The 23,875-nt window shown below is 37.9% G+C and overlaps 1 protein-coding gene across 3 annotated transcripts in view; it reads left to right on the top strand.

Moving 5' to 3' along the window:
- The window catches only part of PHKB (phosphorylase kinase regulatory subunit beta), a 237,841-nt gene extending 215,429 nt beyond the window's left edge, over nucleotides 1-22,412 (top strand). For 2 of the 3 annotated variants that reach the window (XM_077751419.1, XM_077751418.1), the window contains 4 exons: nucleotides 4,321-4,450; nucleotides 5,616-5,723; nucleotides 8,102-8,242; nucleotides 8,893-9,791. In XM_077751419.1, the coding sequence (XP_077607545.1) occupies nucleotides 4,321-4,450; nucleotides 5,616-5,723; nucleotides 8,102-8,242; nucleotides 8,893-9,030 (517 nt within the window). In that variant the 3' untranslated portion in view covers nucleotides 9,031-9,791. Of the gene's footprint in view, nucleotides 1-4,320; nucleotides 4,451-5,615; nucleotides 5,724-8,101; nucleotides 8,243-8,892; nucleotides 9,792-22,083 lie in introns of those variants that run through there. The other variant, XR_013331934.1, reaches the window with a different exon arrangement.
- Nucleotides 22,413-23,875: the final 1,463 nt, after the last annotated feature.

Here is a 23,875-nt window from a genome sequence, read left to right as displayed (position 1 = left end):
ATGATGTCTCATATCACTGGGTCAAGGATGGGCTTTTTAAATAAAGAGTGTTGGGACAACTGGATAGCCATTTAGGAAAAGATAAAATCAAATACATACTTTATACTATACACAAGAATGAACTCTAAACAGATCTGATTTCTAAATATAAAAAATGAAACCATACCATTGCTAAAAGAATACATGGGTAAATTCTGCTTTAACCTCAGCATGGAAAAGGCTTTCTAACTATGGCCTAAATTTGGGGCATTAAAAAATTAATAAGACTATATATAAAAATTTAAAAATGGAAGAAAATAGACAATCTCTGAAGACAGCTGAGAAACTGGAACAAAACATAGTCTACAAAGAGCTAATGTCCAAAAATTCTTAAAAACTGAGGGACAAAGAACCAATAACCTAAGAGATAACCAGGAAAAAATATGATTAATCGATTCCTTTAAAACATAAATAAATGAGTCTTAGATATTTGAAAAGATATTTAAACTAACTCATAATTAGAGAAATGTAAATTAAAACACATATTGGATACCATTTCTCATCCATCAGACTGACAAAAGTTAAACAGCATGACAAACATTTGGTGGGGCTGAAGGGAAACAGACACTCTCATATGTAGCTGGTGGGTATGGGAATTTGGCAACATCTAAAACAAGTCTACATGTATATGTAGACTTTGACTTTTAGGAATCTACTCTGAAGATATGCTTCCAACCATATGAAAATACATATGTATGCAATATTGTTCATTGCATCATTTATAATAATAAATTTTGGAATGCCCATTACCTAAATCCCCATACATAGGAGATTATTTGAATAAGCTGTGTTGCATGCACACAATGGAGTATAAGGCAGTTGTGGGGAAAAAAGGAGAGTTGTCTCTAAACTGATATGGAATCGTTTCTAGACTATACTGTTACATGAAAACAACAAAGTACAAAGAGCATCTGTAGTATGCTACTCTTTATGTAAGAAAGAGATATCTGCTCATTTGTACAGAAGAAATACAGGAAGGTTAAATCAGATACTAAAGAGATTGGTTACCTTCAGGGAGCGGGTAGGAACAGGGTGGGAAGAAAAGACAGCTGGGTACAGGGGTTTAAGGTTGAATGGGAGAGCAGTAATTCCCTGAATATACCTTTTTAAAATAGCTCTGATTCTTAAACTATGGTAATATTTTATATGCCCAAAATGTAAATAACTAAAATTAATCCAAATATGAAAAAAAAAACAAATAAAACAATATGAATAGTAACAAATGAACCTAACTGTGTTACAAATGGATAATATTCCCACCCTGAAAGGAGTGGAGAAGAAAAGAATTAACCTAAGTACCTTTGGAAAACATTTCTGGATACTATAAAGTTAAAGGGGTGGGGGGAGAAAGAGCTACACACAAATACTGTACTTATTAGTTAATAAGTATTTTTCTCACAGAGACAAGGATTGGTAATTTTGAAATTGCTGTACATATTGTGTAAATAAATTGTGGGTAATGAGAGCCGGATTTCTCTTCGTCAGAGAATGTAGTTACAAATGAGGAAAGCGGGAGAGTGGGGGTGGCACCTGGGTGGCTCAGTCGGTTGGGCGGCCGACTTCAGCTCAGGTCATGATCTTGTGGTAAGTTCGAGCCCCACATCGGGCTCTGTGCTGACAGTTCGGAGCCTGGAGCCTGCTTCGGATTCTGTGTCTCCCTCTCTCTCTGCCCCTATCCCACTCAAGCTCTGTCTCTCTATGTCTCAAAAATAAATAACCATTAAAAAAAGAATTACAAATGAGGGAAGGGGAAGGATTAGAATATATCTGTGGTGGTGGATTGAAATTGCAAATGTCAGTATGAATTCATGGTTTTCACACAGATGGACAACTACAGAAATAAACCTGGATATGTGTGTATATATGAGTATATGTCCATATATTTCTTATGTCCACTGAGAGGACCCAGAAGTAGGAAACTCCCACAGCAGTGAGCAAACCTAGTGCCCAGATACTGATTTCTAAATAATATTTTTTAATAAGAGGAGCCAACATTCCATGGGGAAAAAAAATGGTTGATTCCAGGGCTGGGGTGGGAAAAATACAAGATGAGCCTGGAGCATCTTATGGTACCAGAAGTAAGATAATGGTCCAGAAAATTACAGAGATGTGTTAGAAGGATACTGGAGACATACTGAAGGATAATAATAGTACTAAATTAGAACCCATAGGAATAAATGTCCATGAGTCCATGCTGATATAAATAGATAAATGGGATAGAAGGGATTCTTCCTAGTAGTAGAATTCCAATTAATAAATATAGATGGAATGATGGAAATAGAAAATCATCATTAGACAAATACAATAGTAATAATTGTTGCAAGCAAGAACCGTCAATGGATGCTCAAATTTAGTGGGTGGAAGTAGGTTGAGAAATGAAAAATTTGTATAATTTAAAAGTATTTCCACTCAAGATGCTTTTTATAATGAAGAAACCCGGTAGACTTTACCTTATCTAATGATCAAGGTTAGCATCCCAGGAATAAAACACATCAGTAGCATGTACTCCCTGATAATGATATACCAAAAAGGCACAGCTGCTTCCAGGTATTCTTGCCAAAAATGCATAATCTAAGTCTAATCATGAGAAAACATCAGATAAACCCAAACTGAGGTACATTCAATAAAATAATTGACATTTCTAAAATGTTAAGTTTATGAAAGATGAAAGAAAATTGAGGAACTATCACAGATTGGAAGAACCTAAGGGGACTTGGAAATCAAATGCAGTGTGGAGTCCTAGATTGGACCCACAATCAAAACAAGGACTTTAGTGGTAAAATGTCATTCAAATGGTAATTTGAATAAGGTCCATAACTAATAGCATTGTGTCTATGTTCATTTCCTGATTCTGATAGTTGTTATGTAATATAACAGAAGTAGAGGAGGCTGAGTATACAGAAACTTTGTGAATTAGTTTTTGACTCCTCTGTAAAAGTTTAAAATTTTTCAAAATTAAAAGCCAAAAAAATAAAAATAAAAGAGAGGTCCTCAAAAATAATTTTTCATCTCCATTATGAGTTATTTACACATTTCTACTTTGTTGTTCTAAGCAAACCTCTTCTTTTTATAATATTAACCATGACTGTATAGAAATCTGAAAATACTTTTTTTCTTATTGCCAAACAAAGGGAATAGGAAAAAAAAAATCACATGCAGAATATTGGGTATTCAGTTTGCACATCCATTATCCAAAGTAAAACATCACCAAGGAACCCTACACCTCTGGGCTTAGCACCTCTGGGCTTCTGTTTGGCACATCACTGAACCCAGCCACGCAAGTCTAGGCTTGCCAAAAAAATCTGTGTATCCAAAAAAGATGCCTCACTCATTTATGCAGTTTTAAAATTTTATTGGTCCTCTTCCATCAGAAACAAAATATCTTTTTCAGTATATTGTCTCCTGCACAGCTATTTTCCTACCTAGAAATATTGTTGGTCACATACTTACCCTGTGGTTGATGGCACATTTCATTTGATGACTATTTTAATACCAAGTGAAAAAAATGTATATCTGTGCCTAGCTTCAGCTTTTGGAACAATATACTACTGTGTCATTTGTATGTTCTTTTCAAGTTATCCAAGTTCTGAATCTTTAGCAATTTGTGAGTATTGTATCTTTAAGATGTAATACATAATCCATGGAAATAAGAGATCTAGAATTTTGGCTATTGCTGTGGTGTGATTAATATGACATGTAAGATTTTGTAGCTGATTTTTCAGCACTGGTACTTTGGCCATATTTAAATAGAAAAATGAATGTAGAGTTTAAAGTTTAAGACAAGATATATTTCATTAGATACATAATGCTTTTTTGAGCCTTCATTATTTATCAAATGTTTATTAAACATCTTTCTGGGAGAGGTATATAAGAGTGATCAAGCCATATGCTATCCATGCATTCATGAAGTTTACATTTTATTGCATGTAAGAACCACATGAAGTTATTTCAAAATTGGCTGCTTCTATGTTTTTAAATGGAGCTTCTTTGCATATTAGGAAGTCATTTGATCTTATAGTGAGCAACCTTATAACTTACTAGAGAATATCATTTTGCCTATTAAATTTTTTAAAATCTTGGGGGATTTTCTCCTATCCTGCAAGCTCTGATTTCACTATGAAATATTTAGTAACCTCTGTAACGCATGGTAGATCTGCATCATTGATGGATTTTGGCTTTTATTGCTTACTCTATTGGAACAATTCATCCATATTGAAAGCCCTTCTCCCTACCAGAACAAGCTTGTTTTCCAACTCTGAGGCATTTTCTTTTGGTCTACAGATGTTGGATGAACAGGCGTCAGATTGATGGGTCTTTGAATAGAACTCCCGCTGGGTTCTATGACAGAGTATGGCAGATCCTGGAGCGAACTCCCAATGGAATCATTGTAGCCGGGAAGCATTTGCCACAGGTACAGCCCCATTATATATACATCATTTAAAGGGACCTAAGGGCATAGGGAATTCTTTCCCCCTCTGCATTGCAAATAACCTTTCTGCTTATCCCATTTTTTTTAAGAGTATTTAAAGGAAGGGTATAGAGATAGATACCTGAAGGGAGGAAATACTGGAAAGTAAGAAACCTAATCAATTGGATTGGAAATATTTTTTCCCAGTCTGAGTTACTTTAATTTTAGTGCCTCTCTATACAAAAGCCTTGCTTTACCAAATGGATATTTTGCTTAAAGGTTGTATTTAGGGGCGCGTGGGTGGCTTAGTCAGTTAAGCATCCGAGTTTCACTTAGGTCATGATCTCACGGTTCATGGGTTCACATTGTTCTGAGGCTGTGATGAAGTTCATTGTACATCATTATCGAGGTAGAAGCAAATAAGTATGATTCATCATTTCTCCATCTCTGATGGTGACTCCATCTGCTTTACAACATACAAACCTAACATTTAGAGCCTTCTCTTCAATCCCTTGAGAGGTAGTCACCATGCCTAAATTTGGATTTGGATTTGAGTTTATTTGCTGCTTTCATTTGGTTTGTAAAAAGTGAATGGAAGACCATGCAATCCTTTTTGTTTTAAATGAAATATAAAGGGTAGAGTAAATTATTTTAGTTTTGCTTTTTTTTTTTCTGTGTTTTCTTGCCATTTCTACATGTAATGTTGTTTTTGCTTATTTGTATGCATTTCTGTGCTGCTTCTCAGAAAAGATCTGCCACAGAATGATGTAAAATCAGTAGCAGGTGACTTACATGGTAAAGTGTGACAGCAAGCATAACTTCTTGTGCCTATTCTGAAAGCAATATATACTCTATTTGTTGTCTCAATTTTTGGCTGTTCCTTTTGTGTATTGAAGTGGATTTCCAATATAGCCCCTCTCCCTTAACATTTGTATAGTGAAGATAACCACTTAGAACAGGAGGTTGTTTAATTTATCACAGTAGTCAGCTGGTTGGCTTCAGTAGTTTGACATATATTAAATCCAGTCATATAGCTGAAAATGCTCTCTAAGGTTTTATAGAAACTGAAAAGGATTATTGATTAACCTGAAATTCCTCTATAAAGTGGAAACCACAGTGTAAGAATGCAGCATGTTAATATCAAGGTTGTTTTTTTTTTTTTTTTCAGCAACCAACCCTGTCAGATATGACCATGTATGAGATGAATTTCTCTCTCCTTGTTGAAGACATGCTGGGGAGTATTGACCAGCCAAAGTACAGACAGATTGTTGTGGAGGTTTGTATTTAGAAATGTAGATTGCTGAAGAAATGCTTTTATCTGTTCCCTGAAAACTAACATAAAGGAAACTGCCCAAGAGACCAGGAATTCCACTCCTTACCTAACCCGATCTTCTAGTTGAGTCTTGGAGGATATAGCCATCCTTGACCCACGTCAAAGTATATGGGCAATTTAAACATCTTAAATCCTTCAGTGTAAAAAGACTATCCAGCTTGCCATTAAGGGCAAGTGCATTAACACCACTAAAAAACAGAGGAAGTGATCTTATCCTATGCTTTAATTTCAGGGTTGGTTTTTTTTTTTCTGTTTAGAGAAATAGCACATGACAATTGTAAAAAATTTTAATAGTTCAGAAAATAACAAAAAAGAAAAAAATTCCCCACAGCCAGTAACAACAGATCATTGGTGTTGATATTTTGAGGGACACCTTTCCAAACATCTTGCTGTAAACAGAGAAGACATGTAATTTTGTGCTGTATCATTGTTTTATATAAAGTTAAATGCTAAAATAACACACATCCATGCACGTGTATAGACATGTTCTTTTGCCATTTTAAAACATTATGCTGATAAATAAAAAATCCCCATAATGAATGGATTTAATTTATAGCTCGTTTTCACTTTGTCTCTTTCTCTGGGAATGTCTCCATCAGACTTTGTGTCCCTTTTGGGTGAGTAACATGTATTAGTGATACAGAAGCTCTTAGTAAGTGCTGAACTGGATGTGGCAGCTGAAATGCAGTGTGTCTGGAACTACAGCCAGAGTTGAATGAGATTCAGTCTTATCTCAAATGTGCCAGGATTTGGAAACAGTATCAGCAGCATGTGAGAAGTCCGGCAGACTGGGGTCAGAAAGAGATGGGGTTATTGAAAGGGTGAATGCCTTCCTTGTGCTGTTAGCCTTCCAGTGGTTAGTGCCCAGCATCTGGGACCTACAATGTACATGGAGGTCCTTCTTGACCAAAATGAGGGTGCCTTTGCAGGAGAAATTTTTCTTCAGAACTAGAGCAACACTTTATATTCTCCTGGCTAAAGCCCTGCCCCAAGATCTTCCACATTTTGAGACCTGAATTTTTCTGAAAGTGTTTCCTTTGGTTCTTTCAGGTTCTGTTTTGGAAGAATTTAGATAAAGTACAGTCAGGAAGAATCCCAAGTTTGGAATTATGAGGTCTTTTTTCCTGTTTCATGTGCAAAGTAGAAGTGATAATGATCATCAGAAAGTCTTTACCAAGCATTGTGTACTCAGACACAGTCTTTGCGTGTAACAGTTTGTCATCTAAAATGAATGTTACTGGGGCACCTGAGTGGCTGAGCCAGTTAAGCATCCAACTTCGGCTCAGGTCATGATCTCGTGGTTTGTGGGTTCAAGCCCTGCATTGGGCTCTATGTTGACAGCTCAGAGCCTGGAGTTTGCTTTGGATTCTGTGTCTCCCTCTCTCTCTCTCTCTGCCCCTTTCCCACTTACACTCTGTAAGTAAGAGAGACAGAGAAAGTTTGAGAGAGAGAGAGAGCATGAGTTGGAGAGAGGCAGAGAGAGAGAGAGATGCAGAATCTGAAGCAGGCTCCAGGCTCTGAGCTGTCAACACAGAGCCCAACATGGGGCTCAAACCCACAAACCACGAGATCATGACCTGAGCCAAAGTCAGATGCTTAACTAACTGAGCCACGCTGGTGCCCTAAAAAAAGAAAATAAATTTAAATGAATGTTACTACTTAGGATGAATGTATGAAATAGACAAATAGGATGATGCATTAAACTAAGACATGCAGACCAAACAGTACTCATACCATAAAGAGGTCAGAGTTAGGTGTATTTTTTAAAACGTAAGCATCCCCTGAGAAACTACTGTGATGTCACAGTATTATACTCAGTATTTAGGGTGCTGGGCTCCAAGTCATTTGATCAGAGTCTCCACTGAACTTACCTGCCTTCTTTGACCTTGCTGCCTACCACCTCTTCTAGGGTAGCCTCTGCTCCACTGGACACTGGTTTTAGTGTCTTGCCAACAAGGATTAATGCCCAAAGGTCAGAATATTCAGGCACTTTGGGTGAATAGGGCACTATGTACTAATGATAGGATTAGGAAAATCATTTTTCAAAGTTATTAGTTGCAGTTAAGTGACTAAAAAACATTTCTGCTCAGCTACAAAGATATACACAATGAAAAAAATGTACAGTTTCCAAATAGAACTTATGCTACTAATTTTTAAGATTAGAAAGATTCCATTCACAATGATCCAAAAACCCATCACTGTACAGAACACATTATGGAATACGAGGATCATCCATCAACCTGACTAAAGAATGAAAACATGTCCAGGCTATGTTGCTTTTATGGTTCATATAATTGGCTTTCAACGTCTTTCTCTCCTAGTTACTAATGGTTGTATCCATTGTACTGGAAAGAAACCCTGAGCTGGAATTTCAAGACAAAGTAGATCTAGACAAACTGGTGAAAGAAGCATTTCATGAATTTCAAAAAGATGAGAGTCAACTAAAGGAAGTTGAAAAACAAGTAAGTAGATAAAACAGCCTTTTGTAGAGTTTTTTCATTGTTGCCACTTTTCAAAATATCCCTAATCTCTTATCATTTAACTTACAAAACAGATTTATAGAGTGCGAAATGTAGTACTCGAGGGGCAGGGAGGAAGTCTGGCTTCTTTGAGGAATTAGTGGTACGTTTTAGTTAATTACTAGTCAGTTCAGCTATGAGCTCTGACTAAAAAGAAAACTAGGAAGACATAAATTTCCTTTATACAGTTAGCAGTTAAAATGTGTTTTACCAGAGAGGAGCCATAGATTCCAGAAGGCTATAAAATTAAATTCTGGGGAGGATGGGAATGCGTAACAGGCTACCTTGGTGCTGTGTGTACTACCTAATATAGTCCCTTCCAGGCTCTGTGTTTAATATTTTATGCTCATCTGTAAAAAGGTTCCCTAAGTAAATAAAAATTATCAGCAAAGAGGAGAATACTAAAAACATCTGTCTTTGTTTTATATGCTGAGAAGATGCCTTAGGAAAACAAAAGAAAAGCTCAAGAAAATTCTGTTTTCCACAAGGAAATCTTTCGGTGAATTTATTTCCCCCCCAGGCTGACACTGATTTTACCTGTCAACTCTTTACAAACAAAAATCAAATGACTTGCTTACTGTTTTCCTTTGTAGGATGACATGACTTCCTTTTACAACACTCCCCCACTGGGAAAAAAAGGAACATGCAGCTATTTGACAAAGGTTGTGATGAATTTGCTGCTAGAAGGAGAAGTCAAACCAAGCAATGATGACCCATGTCTGGTTAGCTAGTGAGAAACGTGTAAGAGGCTCTGTTGAGACATGTTTTCTAGTAGTGTGTTAAATTTTGTGTTGAAGCTTAGTTCAGGCCACCATTAATGTATGGACTGAGTATGTTGGTGAGGTGGTTGCCACATCCTTGGCAGAGTCCCTGGACCTCTTGCACGCCATAGCCTATCTAATGGTAAGAAATGCTTTAACTATGTAGAAAAAGTTCTGATGATTATTATGCCAACAACAATAATAATCTTTACTGAATGACAGAAATAGCTTATGAATTGAAGGTTCACCACTGCATGTTTTATGATCAAATAACTCATCAAAATGAATCTTTGCTCTTTGGACTAAATTCCTACCTTACTGCCATTAAAATGAATTTTCCAGCTAGTGGTGCATACTGGGAATGAAAATATATTGAAAGAATGGTGAACTTAACTTAGTGGCATTGTTATACTAAAAAAAGATATTAAAAATCATAAAAGCAAATCTGCCAGCTAATGTTTTGCTTCTCAGAAACTGTATTGTTGATGATATTTTAGTGTACAGAGCTACCCTACAACTTTTACCTTGTAAACATGACTATAGTTTTGTATTTGGGCTGACTTTAGGGGCTGGACTAAAATACAGTGTAATCTATACCTGATTAGACATTTTTCTTTGAGCCCTTACTAAAAATATGGCATGTGTAAGGTTTTTCAGAAGTATGGACTATTAAACTAGTTTGTACTAGTAAAAACAAAATTGAAAATCATTAAATTTTATTTCTGAATTAATGAATGTATCTGGACACATCTTTTTGTTCTCATGTTCACAATATTAAGTTTATTATTCCTGAATATTTCCATTTAATTGACCTGGAGATAGAATGGAAGAGAATATATGGAACCTACCATTACACATATTTTTCTATGAAATTCACTTAAGCAAACTTTAATAGAAATAGAAAATAGACTAAACATTTAAGTTTTATCAATTTATTTCCTTACTGAATGTTATAGTACAGCCCATTAGTTTGAGCCATGAACCTAAGAAGAATCATTTTTCTGGGTTGGTTTTTTTTTTTTTTTTTGCTTTGTTTTTTTATACAATTTATTGTTAAATTGGCTTCCATACAACACCCAGGGCTCATCCCAACAAGTGCCCTCCTCAATGCCCATACCCCCTCTCCCCTCTCCTCCACCCCCTACTTCAACCCTCAGTTTGCTCTCTGTATTTGAGAGTCTCTTTTGGTTTGCCTCCCTCTCTGTTTGTGACCTTTTTTTTTCTCTTCCCCAATGATCTCCTGTTAAAGTTTCTTAAGATCCACATATGAGTAAAAACATACGGTATCTGTCTTCCTCTGACTGACTTACTTCACTTAGCATAATACCTTCAATTTCCATGTACATTGCTACAAATGGCCAGATTTTCATTCTTTCTCCTGGCCAAGTAGTATTCCATTGAATATATAAACCACATCTTCTTTATCCACCCATCAGTTGATTGACATTTAGGCTTTTTCCATAATTTAGCTATTGTTGAGAGTGCTGCTATAAATATTGGGGTACGTGTGCCCCTATGCATCAGCACTCCTGTATCCCTTGTGTAAATTCCTAGCAGTGCTATTGCTAGGTTGTAGGGTAGTTCTACTTTTCATTTTTTTAGGAACCTCCACACTGTTTCCCAGAGCAGCTGCACCAATTTGCATTACCACCAACAGTACAAGAGGATTCTTGTTTCTCCACATTCTTGCCAGCATCTGTAGGAAGAATCATTTTTCTGACCATTCGGAGTATCACCTGAGAAGTAAAACTTGTTACACAAAGAATGCAGTCCATTTGTAGAGTCTTGAAAGGACCTAAGAAAGATAAGACAAGTGGCTTCAGAAACAAGTCAGATTGATATCAAATAAATGGATGGTTGAGCACATGGAAAAATCTGCAGAGTCAGGTACATTTCTCTTAACTTTGAAGTATACTGCCTGGTTCTCACATAAAAATCATATATGCACTGGCTAGCAAAATTGAGAAGAATGAGGTGAAGTCTAACCTTTAGAACATCTTGAGGAGCAGAGTATGACAAAGAAGATAATTACTTAATAAATTAAGAGAGTTTATGAAAAGATAATGAACCTAGTTTATAAAAAGAAGCATACAAAAAACCTTAAACTTGAAGCCCATGGAGAGACTGACACTTCCTAGTTGGAGAAACTGGAAATAAGAATAAAAAAAAAAAAAACCTGGAATATTTAATATTTCCTGAAATGTAAACTGTGTTGTATTTTTAAGAATTTTTAAAAAGTTTGATAAGCTGAGCAAAGTTGCCAGAAACCTGTCACTGTCTTTATTGAAATCAAACATCAAATGCAAATGTATATTTCCTGAATGAGTTTTAGTTTCCTGCTTAAATGTTACATATGCAGAATTCTAGTTTTCCCATGTTGCTGAAGGCATTCAGAATCTGTGACATATGTACCAAGTTTGTATTTTGATGAAATTCAAAATTTATTGTACTGAAAGATGTTGGGATCAGTAATCCTTGTGCACACCTCTACAGAAACCAATGTCTGTTTTCTAACTAGAAAAGCAAAACATAGTAAGAATTAGAACACAGAACTCATATGAATTTTAGAAGTCCCATTCGGCCTATAGAGTCAAAATGTTTTAACAGCTGTATGAGAGACTGACTGAAAATATTAGCACATTTATCCAGGCATGACAAGATTTAAATCTGATTTAAAGCTTCGTCTATCACAATGGCAGATTCACTGCGTAAGTTTATTGTACTAGCAACGTCTGTTGGAAACTCCTGACTGAATATCAAATTCAACTACATTTCCAGAGCTATCATTTTAAGAAACATGGTGTTTTCCAGATTTTCTTCCATTTTAAGTCTGACAAAGTCATATTTCAATTAAAAAAATCAGAGTGTGGGATCATCTTTATGTCATCCTCAATATGTGATAAACTTGCAGTGCCTTGTGGACACCAAACAATATTTCTAGAACACCTGAATAAATTTAACTTTTCACCAGAACTCTAAGGAGTAGGTTCAGCATGCTTGGAGCCCTTCATGAACATGAATATTAAATAAATGGCATATAAAAGTGGAAGAGTCAACACAATATGACCACACAATTATAGCAGCACAGAGAGACCACTTTTAAATCAAGGAGAGGCTGGAAGTAGCATGTTAGTATGCAGCCAGATCATAAAACTACTCTATTTTAGAAACTAACAACATGAATGAGAAACGAGGGAAGAAGGGTCAACAAAACGACACCAGCAGCATTCAAACAGAGGAAGCAATACAACCTCATACCGTAAACTCTGAAAAGCAGCAGTAAGACAAAAAAACTCCTTGGAATTTGTATTTGGCTCCAATACTCTGGCATTCCAGAAGCTGTACAGGGTGAGGATAAGGCCAGTAGATAAATTATGAAAAACCTAATGCATTTGGAGGGAATCAGATGAGTGTTGAGTCAGCATCTAGGGGGAAAAGACAGAAAACATCCTTCCAGAGTAGAAGTCCTTCCCGTACCACACACACCACCATCTGGCATTAATCTCCTGCAGGGCTGTTGCCATCCCATATGACATCTGTGTGAGTTAGAAAAAGGCACCCTTTCTGGGCATACTCAACCCCATGGGCACAGGGCTAAGCACCTTTGTGCAGCAAAAATGGTCCTTTCTCTTAACAGATGTAACTCCATCCCAGGACATGTGTATCAGAGATCCCAGTGTAAACTGGATTTCAGCTGCCCTGCTCCCCTCTCAACTGAGCACCTTTATGCAGTGCACAAACTGCATGACTGACATAGTCATGCTCCCCAAGGTAGTAAATGGCTATTGGGAGTGGCCATTTTAATTTTTCATCTAGGAGTAAAGTAGATGAGTAGCAAGGGTAACCACAATCCCCCAGAACCAATTATCTACAACAATATGTAGTTGAGAACTAGTACCACAGCCCCATATCTTGTTGCCTGAAAGGGAGATTATGGGCAGCAGTGATTAGATTTATAACTACCCTTTTTTCCTCAAATTTTATTTTTTTAATGTTTATTTTGAGAGAGCATGAGTAGGGGAGGGACAGTGAGAGAGGAAGAGAGAGAGAATCCCAAGCAGGCTCCATGCTCAGTATGGAGCCCCACATGGGCTCAATCTCATGACCATGAGATCATAACCAGAGCTGAAATTGAGTTGGATGCTTAACTGACTGAGCCACACAGGGGCCCCTTAAGTTTTGTTTTAATACTTTGAGCCCTGAATTTACTCTGCCTCATCAAGAGCATATCCTGTTTCCAAAGACAGTGCCTTACAGTATGCAACTGTTCTACCCTGTTCCTCTACACAGGGTAAACTTTGACACTTAACTTACAGCCTGAGAAGGAGGGACTCAGATGAAAATAGCTAAGAGAGAACAAAAGAGCTCAGATTGGCAAGAGGTTCAGAAGACTGCCCGCACTGTATCCAGGCGCCCACAAAGTGTCTTGTGCCAATCATGAGAAAGATGGAAAGAAGCTACCTGTAAACTATGTAAAAATACTGTAGAAAAAAAAAACTGATTCTGAATATACATCCTCCATAACAAATGTCCTATGCTCTAAAGGAAATTAAAGAGAAAAGGAATTCATGAAAGAAGAAATCAAAGACAAAATAAGACAATACAGTAAGATAGAAAAATAGAGCTGACAAAACAAGTTTCATAAATTAGAAACAGCAAGGAACAAAATATACGTAACTGAAAACTGAATTGCTGACATACAGGGAGAGCTTGAGATAATTCAGTCAAATGTTTATTGAGCATCAACTATATGCTATACACTGTTCTGGCATGGTAATGAAAAAAAGGACAAATTGCCTCTCCTCATGGAGTTTATGTTCTAGTTGGTGTTGGGGACACAGTGACACATAGTACTAAATGCTATGAAGAAAAATAAGACATGGGCACCTGGGTGGCTCAGTCCATTAAGTGTCCAACTTCGGCTCAGGTCATGATGTCACAGTCATGGTTTCGAGCCCCACGTCGGGGTCTGTGCTGACATCTCAGAGCCTGGAGCTTGCTTCAGATTCTGTGTTTCCCTCTCTCTCTGCCCCTCCACCCACTCGCTCTCTGTCTCTGTCTGTCAATATAAATTAAAGACATTAAAAAAAAAAAAAAGAAAAAGAAGACAGGAGGGGGACAGAAAGAGTGACAAACATCATTAATTTTCCTGTGGTTGTGGAAGGTCTTATTTCATAAGAAATAATCAGAGTAGGGGCACCTGGGGGGCTCAGTTGGTTAAGTGACCAACTTTGGTTCAGGTCATGATCTTGCAGTGTGGTCTAAGTATGTAAGTTCAAGCCCCACTTTGGGCTCTGTGCTGACAGCTCAGAGCTGAGAGCCTGCTTCAGATTCTGTGTCTCCTTTCTCTACCCCTCCCCCACTCACACTCTGTCTATCTGTCTTTCAAAAATAAACATTAAGAAAAGAAAGAATCAGAGTAAATGCTGATGGAAAAGGATCTACATGGGGGTGGGGAAGGTTGATCCAACATAAAGAAAATTAGTATCCATAGGTACAGAAGGCTATGATTGGCACAAAAGAAAAAAAATTCAAAGACATCAAGTTTTCCCTAAATAAGGAAGAACTTTTACTGTTCTGCAAAAATTTGATGCAAAATGAGCAACACTGAAACATCTTGGAGACGTTAAAATAAAAAAACCCATCATTTTCTAGGGCTCAACTTCAAAACAGTTCAACGTCACACAATAAGTGTGGTCTAAGATTTTTTTTTCTCAACAACCAGTTGTAAAGGCAAAGAATTCTTAAATATAGAATAACTCAGGAATCATAACACTGTGAATCTTTCTTGAAAATAATACTTGACTAAATCCAGTCAACCAAGAGAATCAATGTGAAGAGTGCAGTAATGGGGAAAACATAATAAATACATAAGAACTACTCATAAATTATTAATACATTAAAATATAAAATTAACAGTAACAACAAGGCAATTTACAGTTATAGAAAAGAGTGACCCAAAAGATAGACTTTGCATTTTATTTTATTTTTATTTTTTTAATGTTTTATTTATTTCTGAGAGAGAGAGAGACAGTGTGAGCAGGGGAGGGTCAGAGAGAGAGGGAGATACAGAATCTGAAGCAAGCTCCAGGCTCCGAGCTGGCTGTCAGCACAGAGCCAGACGCGGGGCTCGACCTCACGAACAGTGAGATCATGACCTGAGCCAAAGTCGGACGCTCAACCGACTGAGCCACCCAGGCGCCCCAAAACTTTGCATTTTAAAATGATGTAGTTAATGGACTGGATGAAAACTATAGAGCTGGCTGACAAAACTCAGTAGAGGCTGAAAAGGAAGTGTAAGTGAGTTAATTTCCTTGTTATTCACAGCAAGACATATTAGTCACTTCATTTTTTAAAGTTAATAAATCAATAAATAAAGTTTTTTAAAGTTTACCATTTGAAATACAAACAGTTTTAAATTACCAGAAGGTGCCGGGTAGGAGGGGGTAGGTGGCATTCAGAAAACTAACCATGTAGCACAAGGTAGAAAACAGAAATGACAGTGTCCAGTCCCTCATCACTGCATCTCTCCACTTTAATGTCAGGCCACATTTAATTAAAAGTAAAAAAGCATTAAATCTATACTAGAATTCAAATGGCCTAAAACTGTATACAAAACTAAACAGCATCATGGCAGAAATTTCTGGCTGTCCATCAAAATCTAGTTTCCGCTTCCACAGTAACAGAATTATAGCTGCGCATATATGGCTGTTCTGATTTACCACACATTCTGTCACCTCACAGAATGTGACCTTGTAACGTTAGTGGAATATTCTTCAATGGGATATGAGCAGAAGTAATGAGTGCCACTTCTAGGCCTGGCCCATAAGTCTCCCTGCTTGACCCCCCCACCCCCAGCCCTGTGCTTTTGCCCATTCTTGTGGGCTGAGATGACTATGAGCAAGGTTAATGTGGTAGCCATTTGTGGAGGATGGCCAAACTGCCTCCATGTCAGTTTCTGACAAGGGGTGGGCCTGTCTATACTCCTTCACTCCCCACTCTGCTTACTATAACACCTGTCATTGACCCTTGAGCCAGCATTCTGTCAGGACACAACTATCCCAGTTATTTAGACAGAAAAAAATGTAATGAGAATTATTTAACCAAATATAAAGAATGAGACTGAGTATATGTGTGAGCCATTTTATTTCTTCTAGGAATTCACTCTAACCATTGGCAAGATAAATAAAGTGTCTGAAAATGCAAGGAGACACAAAAACATAATCAGTAACTTACCTATGGCCAAAGAAATCTGAAAACAAATAATGATAGCATGGGAATAATATATTAACTAATATGTAAATATTTAATTCTGTATCCAAACCACTGTGATTATACCTTCTAGTTCCCCTGAAACTTTTCCACCTGAAAATTTTCAGATGCCAAAGAAAATCTTCATGCATTTCAAAATTAGAAATAGTAAAGACTGCATTCTCTTATGTCTGGCAAAAGAAAAAAAATCCACAGTTTAATAACCAAAATAGAAAAGAATAAAAGCCAACCTCTTGTAAATTTTGAAATTCTAAATTGAAACCAAAACTGAAATTTCATAATATATCAACTATGATCAAATTACTACATGTAAGATGACTATGACCATATTCAGACAAAAATTCATAGTTCTAAACATAGTCTAAGTAAGATCAAATGGAAGTTAAATACTCACTGCAAGAAATCTTAAAATTAAAACAAAAGGAAAGCACAAGAAAGAAAATGATCAAGTGAAACTAATTCAAGAACAGAAAAAGAGAATAAATCCAAGAGCTGGTTTTTCAAAAACACATACACATTAGAGAGCTATACCACCAGTTAGCCTAATCGAGTAATAATGGGCTAGTAATAGCTTACATTTATTGAGCACTTAATCTATCAGGCATTGGGCTTAGTACTTTATATTAAAATGTAATATGCATATATAACATACATAGCATATAGCGCTGTATATATATTATGAAGTAGGAGCTATTAGTACCCTCATTTTATATATGAGGAAACTGAAGAACAGGGATTAAGCATTCTTCTCCAAGGTCCCACAAATTGTGACTGAACAGTCAGATTCCAGATCACAAAATTAGAATTTAAGAAATTGAAACGATTATTTCACAAATGTGTAGGAAATTAAAATTTTGTAAATGATGCATATTAACATTAGAAAATTTTCAAACTTGGGGTGCCTGGGTGGCTTAGTTAGTTAAGCGTCCGACTTTCGCTTAGGTCATGATCTCACGGTTCGTGGGTTCGAGCCCCGCGTCAGGCTCTGTGCTGACTGCCAGCTCAGAGCCTGGAGCCTATTTCAGTCTGTGACTCCCTCTCTCTCTGACCCTCCCCTGCTCACGCTGTCTCTCTCTCTGTCTCCTAGAAATAAATAAACATTTAAAAAAAAAAAAAGAAAAAAGAAAATTTTCAAACTTGTAATAAGACTGGTTCAAAGATGCTTTCTAAAGAAACAAGCTCGTCTAGTTTTGTCCCCTAGCCTCTGCCCACTTTACAACAGCACTGCTTCCTCTGTGAGGTGTAAGGAAGGTGTCGAATGAACAACACAGTGGGAACACAAGGGAGCAGTTTCCCTAAACTGCTGGAAACCCTGCAGCTCTGAGAGAAAGTACATTAACACTGGAATCGGGCTTAATCCTTTTTCCTTGCAAAAAGATCATCTGAGGCATATCCATGTGACAGAAAAGGCAGGTCCCAGTTACAGCTTGTTGAAAGCATTGAAGGGTGCTAAATAAGTACAAAAGTTCACAGCATGAGTGTATTTCACTTTCTTTTTGAGCCCACAATAAAATGAGAACGAAGAAATTCAATAACAGTCACTCACCATCAAGTGTCCACCCTGCCAGTTTTCTGTGTTTGGTAGAGAAATACAACACGAGGTGGGTAATTAATTCTCCCATCTTGTGCACTCAGTACAGTGAACTACAGGGGCAGGTTTAAGTGGCAATTTTGGTTCAAATACCAGCTGAGCCACCAGTAAAGATGGTAAGTTCGTAAGGGGTTTGGATCATTTAGAGAAGTGTTTGTTTTCTGAGCCTGAGAGAGGGTGCTGTAATCAGAAATCTTTCATGCGGCACGCATTCCCGGCTCTTCAGATTCAATTGTTTTTTGATGGAGATACTGCAAATTATGAAAGCACAGCTCACGCCCTAGAAGTTTGGCAGCAGAATGAAGTTTTCCTTCTGGTCAACTTCACGCACAAGTCTGGGCTGAAAAGAAGCAGGATGAATCCACCAGAAACGAAATGTTTGAATCTGATTTTTTCTACTACTTTATATGAAAAAAATATATAGGAGACTGGCTTTCCAGCCTTTGAAATCAGTAATCTACTTTCAATTAAAGAGACTCTGTTTCATTTTAAAAACATTTTTCTGGTTTTGCTTTAGTCGGTGTTTCTTATTGCCCTATGTTAGAGGACAAAGAATGGTAGTCATAGTCAAAATTACTTGACTCATGTTTATTTTACCCCAATTTAGAAGCTCATGATTGCCAAGTTCATCCTGATGGTCAATATTAATTAACATTCACCCTGCACACAGCCATTTCCTGGTCTCCAGCTTAGCACTGTGAGAAAGGACAAAAACTGGGAATCTGAGAACTTGGTCTCCTGCCACTGGTCTCATTTTCTGAATGTTGACTGCTTGACCTATCAGATGCTCTCTGAACCTCAGTTTCTTTCTCCTTAAAGTGACTGAGTTGAGCTAGATGTTTGCAAAGGCCCTTTCAACTCTACCATTTTATCAAATCATCTTCCACTTATGTAAGGGGATGTGTGCATACCCTTTCCTTTATACTTTCACTTCCTGTGTTGCTAGGTGCTGTTTTTTCAAAGAGCTTCCCCATTCTCTTGCCTTGAATATCACTTCAATCCTCATAACTCTCTCTCTTATATATATACTATATCTCCATTTGCCCACTAGAAATTTCCACTTCTCTGTCCTATCATTTTTCATCAAACACTCTTTGCATGATTTGTCTCATTTAACCCAAACACTGATTCTATGAGTAAGACACTGCTATTACTCCTATTTTACAGATGAGGGAAATGTATGATTTCAGATCTGGGATCTTATCTCACTACATTTATTTGCCTCACCTTCTTATATAGCTGGTTTATTTTATTTTTTAAACCATCTGTCTGTCTGTCTTTTTTACAAGAACGGCTAAGAAAAAGCAAGTGTGAAACAGTGTCCTCAGTGGAGGAGGAATCATCCTTGTAAACACCAAAAAATGGAAACTTTCTTTCATTTCTGCTGCTCTGGCTTCTGCTCCATTGCATCCCTCCCCCTCACATGAAGGGAGCCCCCAGCCCAATTAGGGGTAACTAGCTCTCTTTAGAACCCAGGAGACTGGACTTGTCTCTTGTGGGCAGGGGCGGGGGTGTGGAGGGGGGAGCTGCCCTAGGCCAGAATTCCCATGGGCTGGTACGTTGGATTGACAGGGACAGCAGGAGTTGTAAACATCCTTTCCTATCTAAAAGTTAACACCTTTTAAGATCCATGGTCTCATAACCAAACCTGGCTTTGATTTAAACTATAGCTTTTATATGCTGTGAGCAGGAAGTGATGAGATAGAAGTCTTTCTACCTGCGCCCCTTCCCGGATCCTGGTGAGGACCCACCTGGAGCTGAGACCCCTGAGAAACATTCTCATACTCCATATGTCCTTTTGGGTTCTTTTGTCCCTCTTAGGCTCCTCCCCTGGCCCGGGATGAGGGAATCCCTTTCTTCCCCTAGAACTATACCATTACCAAATACTTAGACTCTATCCTCCACTCACCCAGTTTGAGGTCTCAAGTCTAATTACTGGTCCCTTCTAGCCATCACAAAACTGAATGTAAACGATTTGGTCATCTTGTAAATAAACCTTCAATGACTCTCTATTTCAGGCTTTTTGAGTCTGTCCAGGCTACTTAAAGTCTTCAAAACAGACACACATGTGGCCTCCTTGCCTGATATGTACTTCCAGTCCTTCTCTCTTATTCCCTTCTTTCACCCTCATGACCTCTCCTCCTTTTAAGAGTCCCTGTCTCAGCATGCCCAAGGACACCACAGATTCCACACTGTTATAGAATATAGACTCTCCACTGGTGCCTTTATTATTTCATGAGGCCACTTCTTTCTTTAAATGAAATATAAGCCTTCTGTATCCTAGCACTCCGTAAAGCTGAATAAATTGGTGTCTCCACCCACTACTAACCTCAGTGCCAAACATGTAAAAGAAGCTGAGTAAATGGTTGTTGACTGACAGAAAAAAGAGTGGATAATAAAAAATTGTTATGAATGGGATTTTTTCCAAAGGGAAGTGTTACTGTCTGGCTGTCTGGAAATAGGGACTAAGGGCTGTTTTGGTAGCTTTATATATGACTGTTCAGTGAGAGAGAAATTCAGTTTACCTGTGCATGTTTATCTCATCTAGAAAAGTAAAGGTAAAAAAAAAATGTAATCTCAGTGTTTATGAGAATCGCTGATGAATGACTATAGTCATCTGAAAGCAAAAAGCTGAGAATTCCAACTTTGTAAAAATAGCTTTAGACTCACATTATGAAACTGGAAGATTTTACGCAAATTAATAATACAAGTGATTTTTCAACTTCTATTGAGCAGGCAAGTAAATAACTAGAACTAGCAGAGTCAGCAGTTAGTTAAGTGGTTCTCCCAAATGCATCAAGGGCAAGGCCATTAATTTTCTCTGTTGTGGAGGTGGAGGATGATCCCAACACAATTCTTTCTACTTTTGGCCCAGTGCCCCGTATCCTTGACAAGAGTTTAGTTGGCAACGTTTGGTTAAAATACATTATGCCAGTGAAATTTTCCTTAGATTCTTTAACTAAGAAGAGACCCAAGGCAGAAGCACATAATTAATATTAGCTGGAGAAAACCCTTGCCTTTGGTCACTTGCTTTACTATGAAGTGGAGGGAACACATACATGTTCATCTGTAGGTCTTGGCTCCCCTCTCCTCATCAGAGGACTACTGTGAAGAAAAAGTGGGGTAATAAATGAGAAAGTGCACTGAGAAATAATACTGTCATATATAGCATATTGTCATTGAAGGTTGCTGGGTATAAAACAACAGGTCTGCATAGTATTTATTCCATTACACAATTTATAAAATGAAGTTTCAACTATGTACAGGCATTGTACTGTTGTACACATGGGAGACTGACTTGAATATGCCCATTTGGTACTAGAATAGTGACCACATAGGCCTTGGCCCAAAGCTCCCATGGAGGCTGGAGGTCTATATGAATCTTTGCCAGATCCTTCCAACATAATAATTCATGACAATATTAGCCACCTGTTCAAGGACCTTTCCCATCCATCATCCCCTTTTACCCTCACAATCACTGGGCGTCTGCTCTGTGGTGGTTCCCTTCCTCCTAAAGCAGTAAACCAACATGCAGCCCAGGCCTCACCACCACACAACCACACTGGAACTGCCCCAAAGGCCATTCTGCCCAAACTCTGTGACTAGAGAAAGGGTGCAGCTGCCTCTCTCATAGTTCAGGCCTGAGGTTTTGTAAATTTTGTATATTAGGGTGGGGGGGGGCAGCTGTTCTTTGTTGCCACTGTTCCATTTAGTGCCTATCTTGTTGCCTTTGGGCAACACTGACCCAAACACCACCTCTCTGGAGTGATATTATGCTCCCGACCTTCCTTTTGCCACTTATTATGTCTTGGTTGGTCTGTCCATGGGACTTGGCCATTTGTTATCATCCTGAGAAGGTGAAGGATGGACAATCTGAATTCTGAGAGGAGTTTTATGACTCACTGCTCTTGTTTCTATTGAGTTAGGCCACCATCATCTTGTAGCTGAACTAATGTGATGGATTCCTAATGAGTCTTCCTGTTTCCTCTCTTGCCTCCCTGCAGTCTATTTTCCAGCCATCAGCTGGGGATGTACTTTTGGAAATGAAAATCTTAAAGGGGGCTTGGGTGTTGAGGGGAAAGCCGGGAGACTTGAAACTTAAGAAATAGAAAACCAATGGTTCCAAGATAAAATTTAAAATTATTTTCTCTGTTTTTCAGATTCACCACAAAGCCTTTCTCCTGTTTTCTCTGCTGCCTCCTCACTTCTCCCATTTTGCCAGGCTCTCTTCTATCTTCCATCAGCCCTCAATTCAATTGTCACTCTGCAGGAAGCTTTCTTGGAGCCACAAGACCAGAAAGCTCCTGATGTTTCATGCTTCATTCTCTCAAAAATGTAGAAGCAATGATCACAATTCTAACTCTATAATTGATGAAAGGATTATCTCCTTAAAACCCTACACTACCTTAAAAAAATCAATTGTGGTAATGGTTGAACTACTCCATGAATATATGAAAAGCCATTAAATTGTATACCTGAAATGGGAGAATTGTACAGTACGTGAATTATATCTCAATAAAGCTGTCGTTAAAAAAAAAAAGACTTACATGAGAATGAAAGCTTTAGAGGAGGCAGGGAACTTGTCTATCTTGTTTATTATTGAAAACCTGGCACACAATAGGATGCCTTGCACACAGTGTGTGCCTAAATATTGGTTGAATGGTGGAGAATAGTGTGAGTAGATACCAGGGCTGTTCTGAGTGGGTCTGGCTTTTTAAGTGCTTTGTTTTTTTCTTTACTTTGAGAAAGGTTGGCTTTGATCTATTCCACCCTGATTATTTTAGTACTTTTTATGTAAATGCCCTTAGACCTCTGTCATACCACAAGGAGAAGCTGTGACCCTGAGTTTAGAGGTTCCAAGCCCATCAGAACCTGGAGTGTTTGCATTTCCTCCCTGAAATCCTGCCTCTGGTAGCACCGGGCCAACCCTATATCTGCAGATATAGCAAAATGATGTCACATGTCTCAGGCTTCCACACAGTGTTCTTACCTACAGTTCCTAGGGAAATACAGCTGATTACTGTCATTATCATTACTGTTTTACATCTCCTGACTGGTTTCTTTGTTGTTTGGTTTGACTCCACGGAGGTGCCACACACATTCATGTCAGCACTGAGGAAACTCTGTAACCAATATAAATCAGTCACAAAAGGAGCCATCAGAGGGAATTCAGACTAACCAAAGACCTTCTTTCTACAAAGCATTAACCTTAATTTATTTTAGAATTATTCTAAAGGGAACCAAACGCAATCAATGAGTCTGACCCATTTGGTTCCATCTCTTTCTACTTTCCTTTCTCTATCACTGACTCCAGATGAAGCAAAATACGCTCCAGTGATCATGCTCACCATTTGCATTGTAGCTAGAAAATCTGCCTTATTTGTGTTCCCTGGGTGAGTGTGTGGCAGCCTGGGACAACACTGAAATAGATGTGTAAGAAGAGCAGGTAGGTAAGTGTACTTCAGAAGGAGATTCCAATTGCAATTTTTTCTTTCCATCACAGATCCCTTTCCCAAGCAATACATCACTCTGATTTTGAAATTAGTGCCTGTGCAGACTGCCTGAGACCTAAAAGACTTTCCAACTGAAGCCCCTTGTGGCTTGTTTATGTAGGATATTAATGGGGCTGATTGCAGGATGCATCTTTGGGTAAAAATACCCACCAATGAATGTAAAGGTTCTGGGGAAGGAAAGCTAGAACTTCTGGTTTTTTTACTATAAAGTAACTTCCTACAAATTACTTCTGTCTTCTACCAGATGCCATCCAGGAGCACAGAGGTGGTGGGAACTGGAGTAATGACTCTGGTCTACACACATGCAGGATTCTCTGTATAACACTGCCAGATTGGTGTATTTCTGGAAACATGTACTTGCCCAATTGCTGAGATCTTTAAAAATTTATTTCTAGATTTCTAATTGTTGTATCCTAACAAAGTAATCCATTCATTCAAA

The sequence above is a fragment of the Crocuta crocuta genome, unplaced genomic scaffold (genome assembly GCF_008692635.1).
Source record: "Crocuta crocuta isolate KB4526 unplaced genomic scaffold, BGI_CrCroc_1.0 scaffold124, whole genome shotgun sequence".
Classification (NCBI taxonomy): Eukaryota; Metazoa; Chordata; class Mammalia; order Carnivora; family Hyaenidae; genus Crocuta; species Crocuta crocuta.
This window is presented reverse-complemented; position numbering and strand designations above follow the sequence as displayed.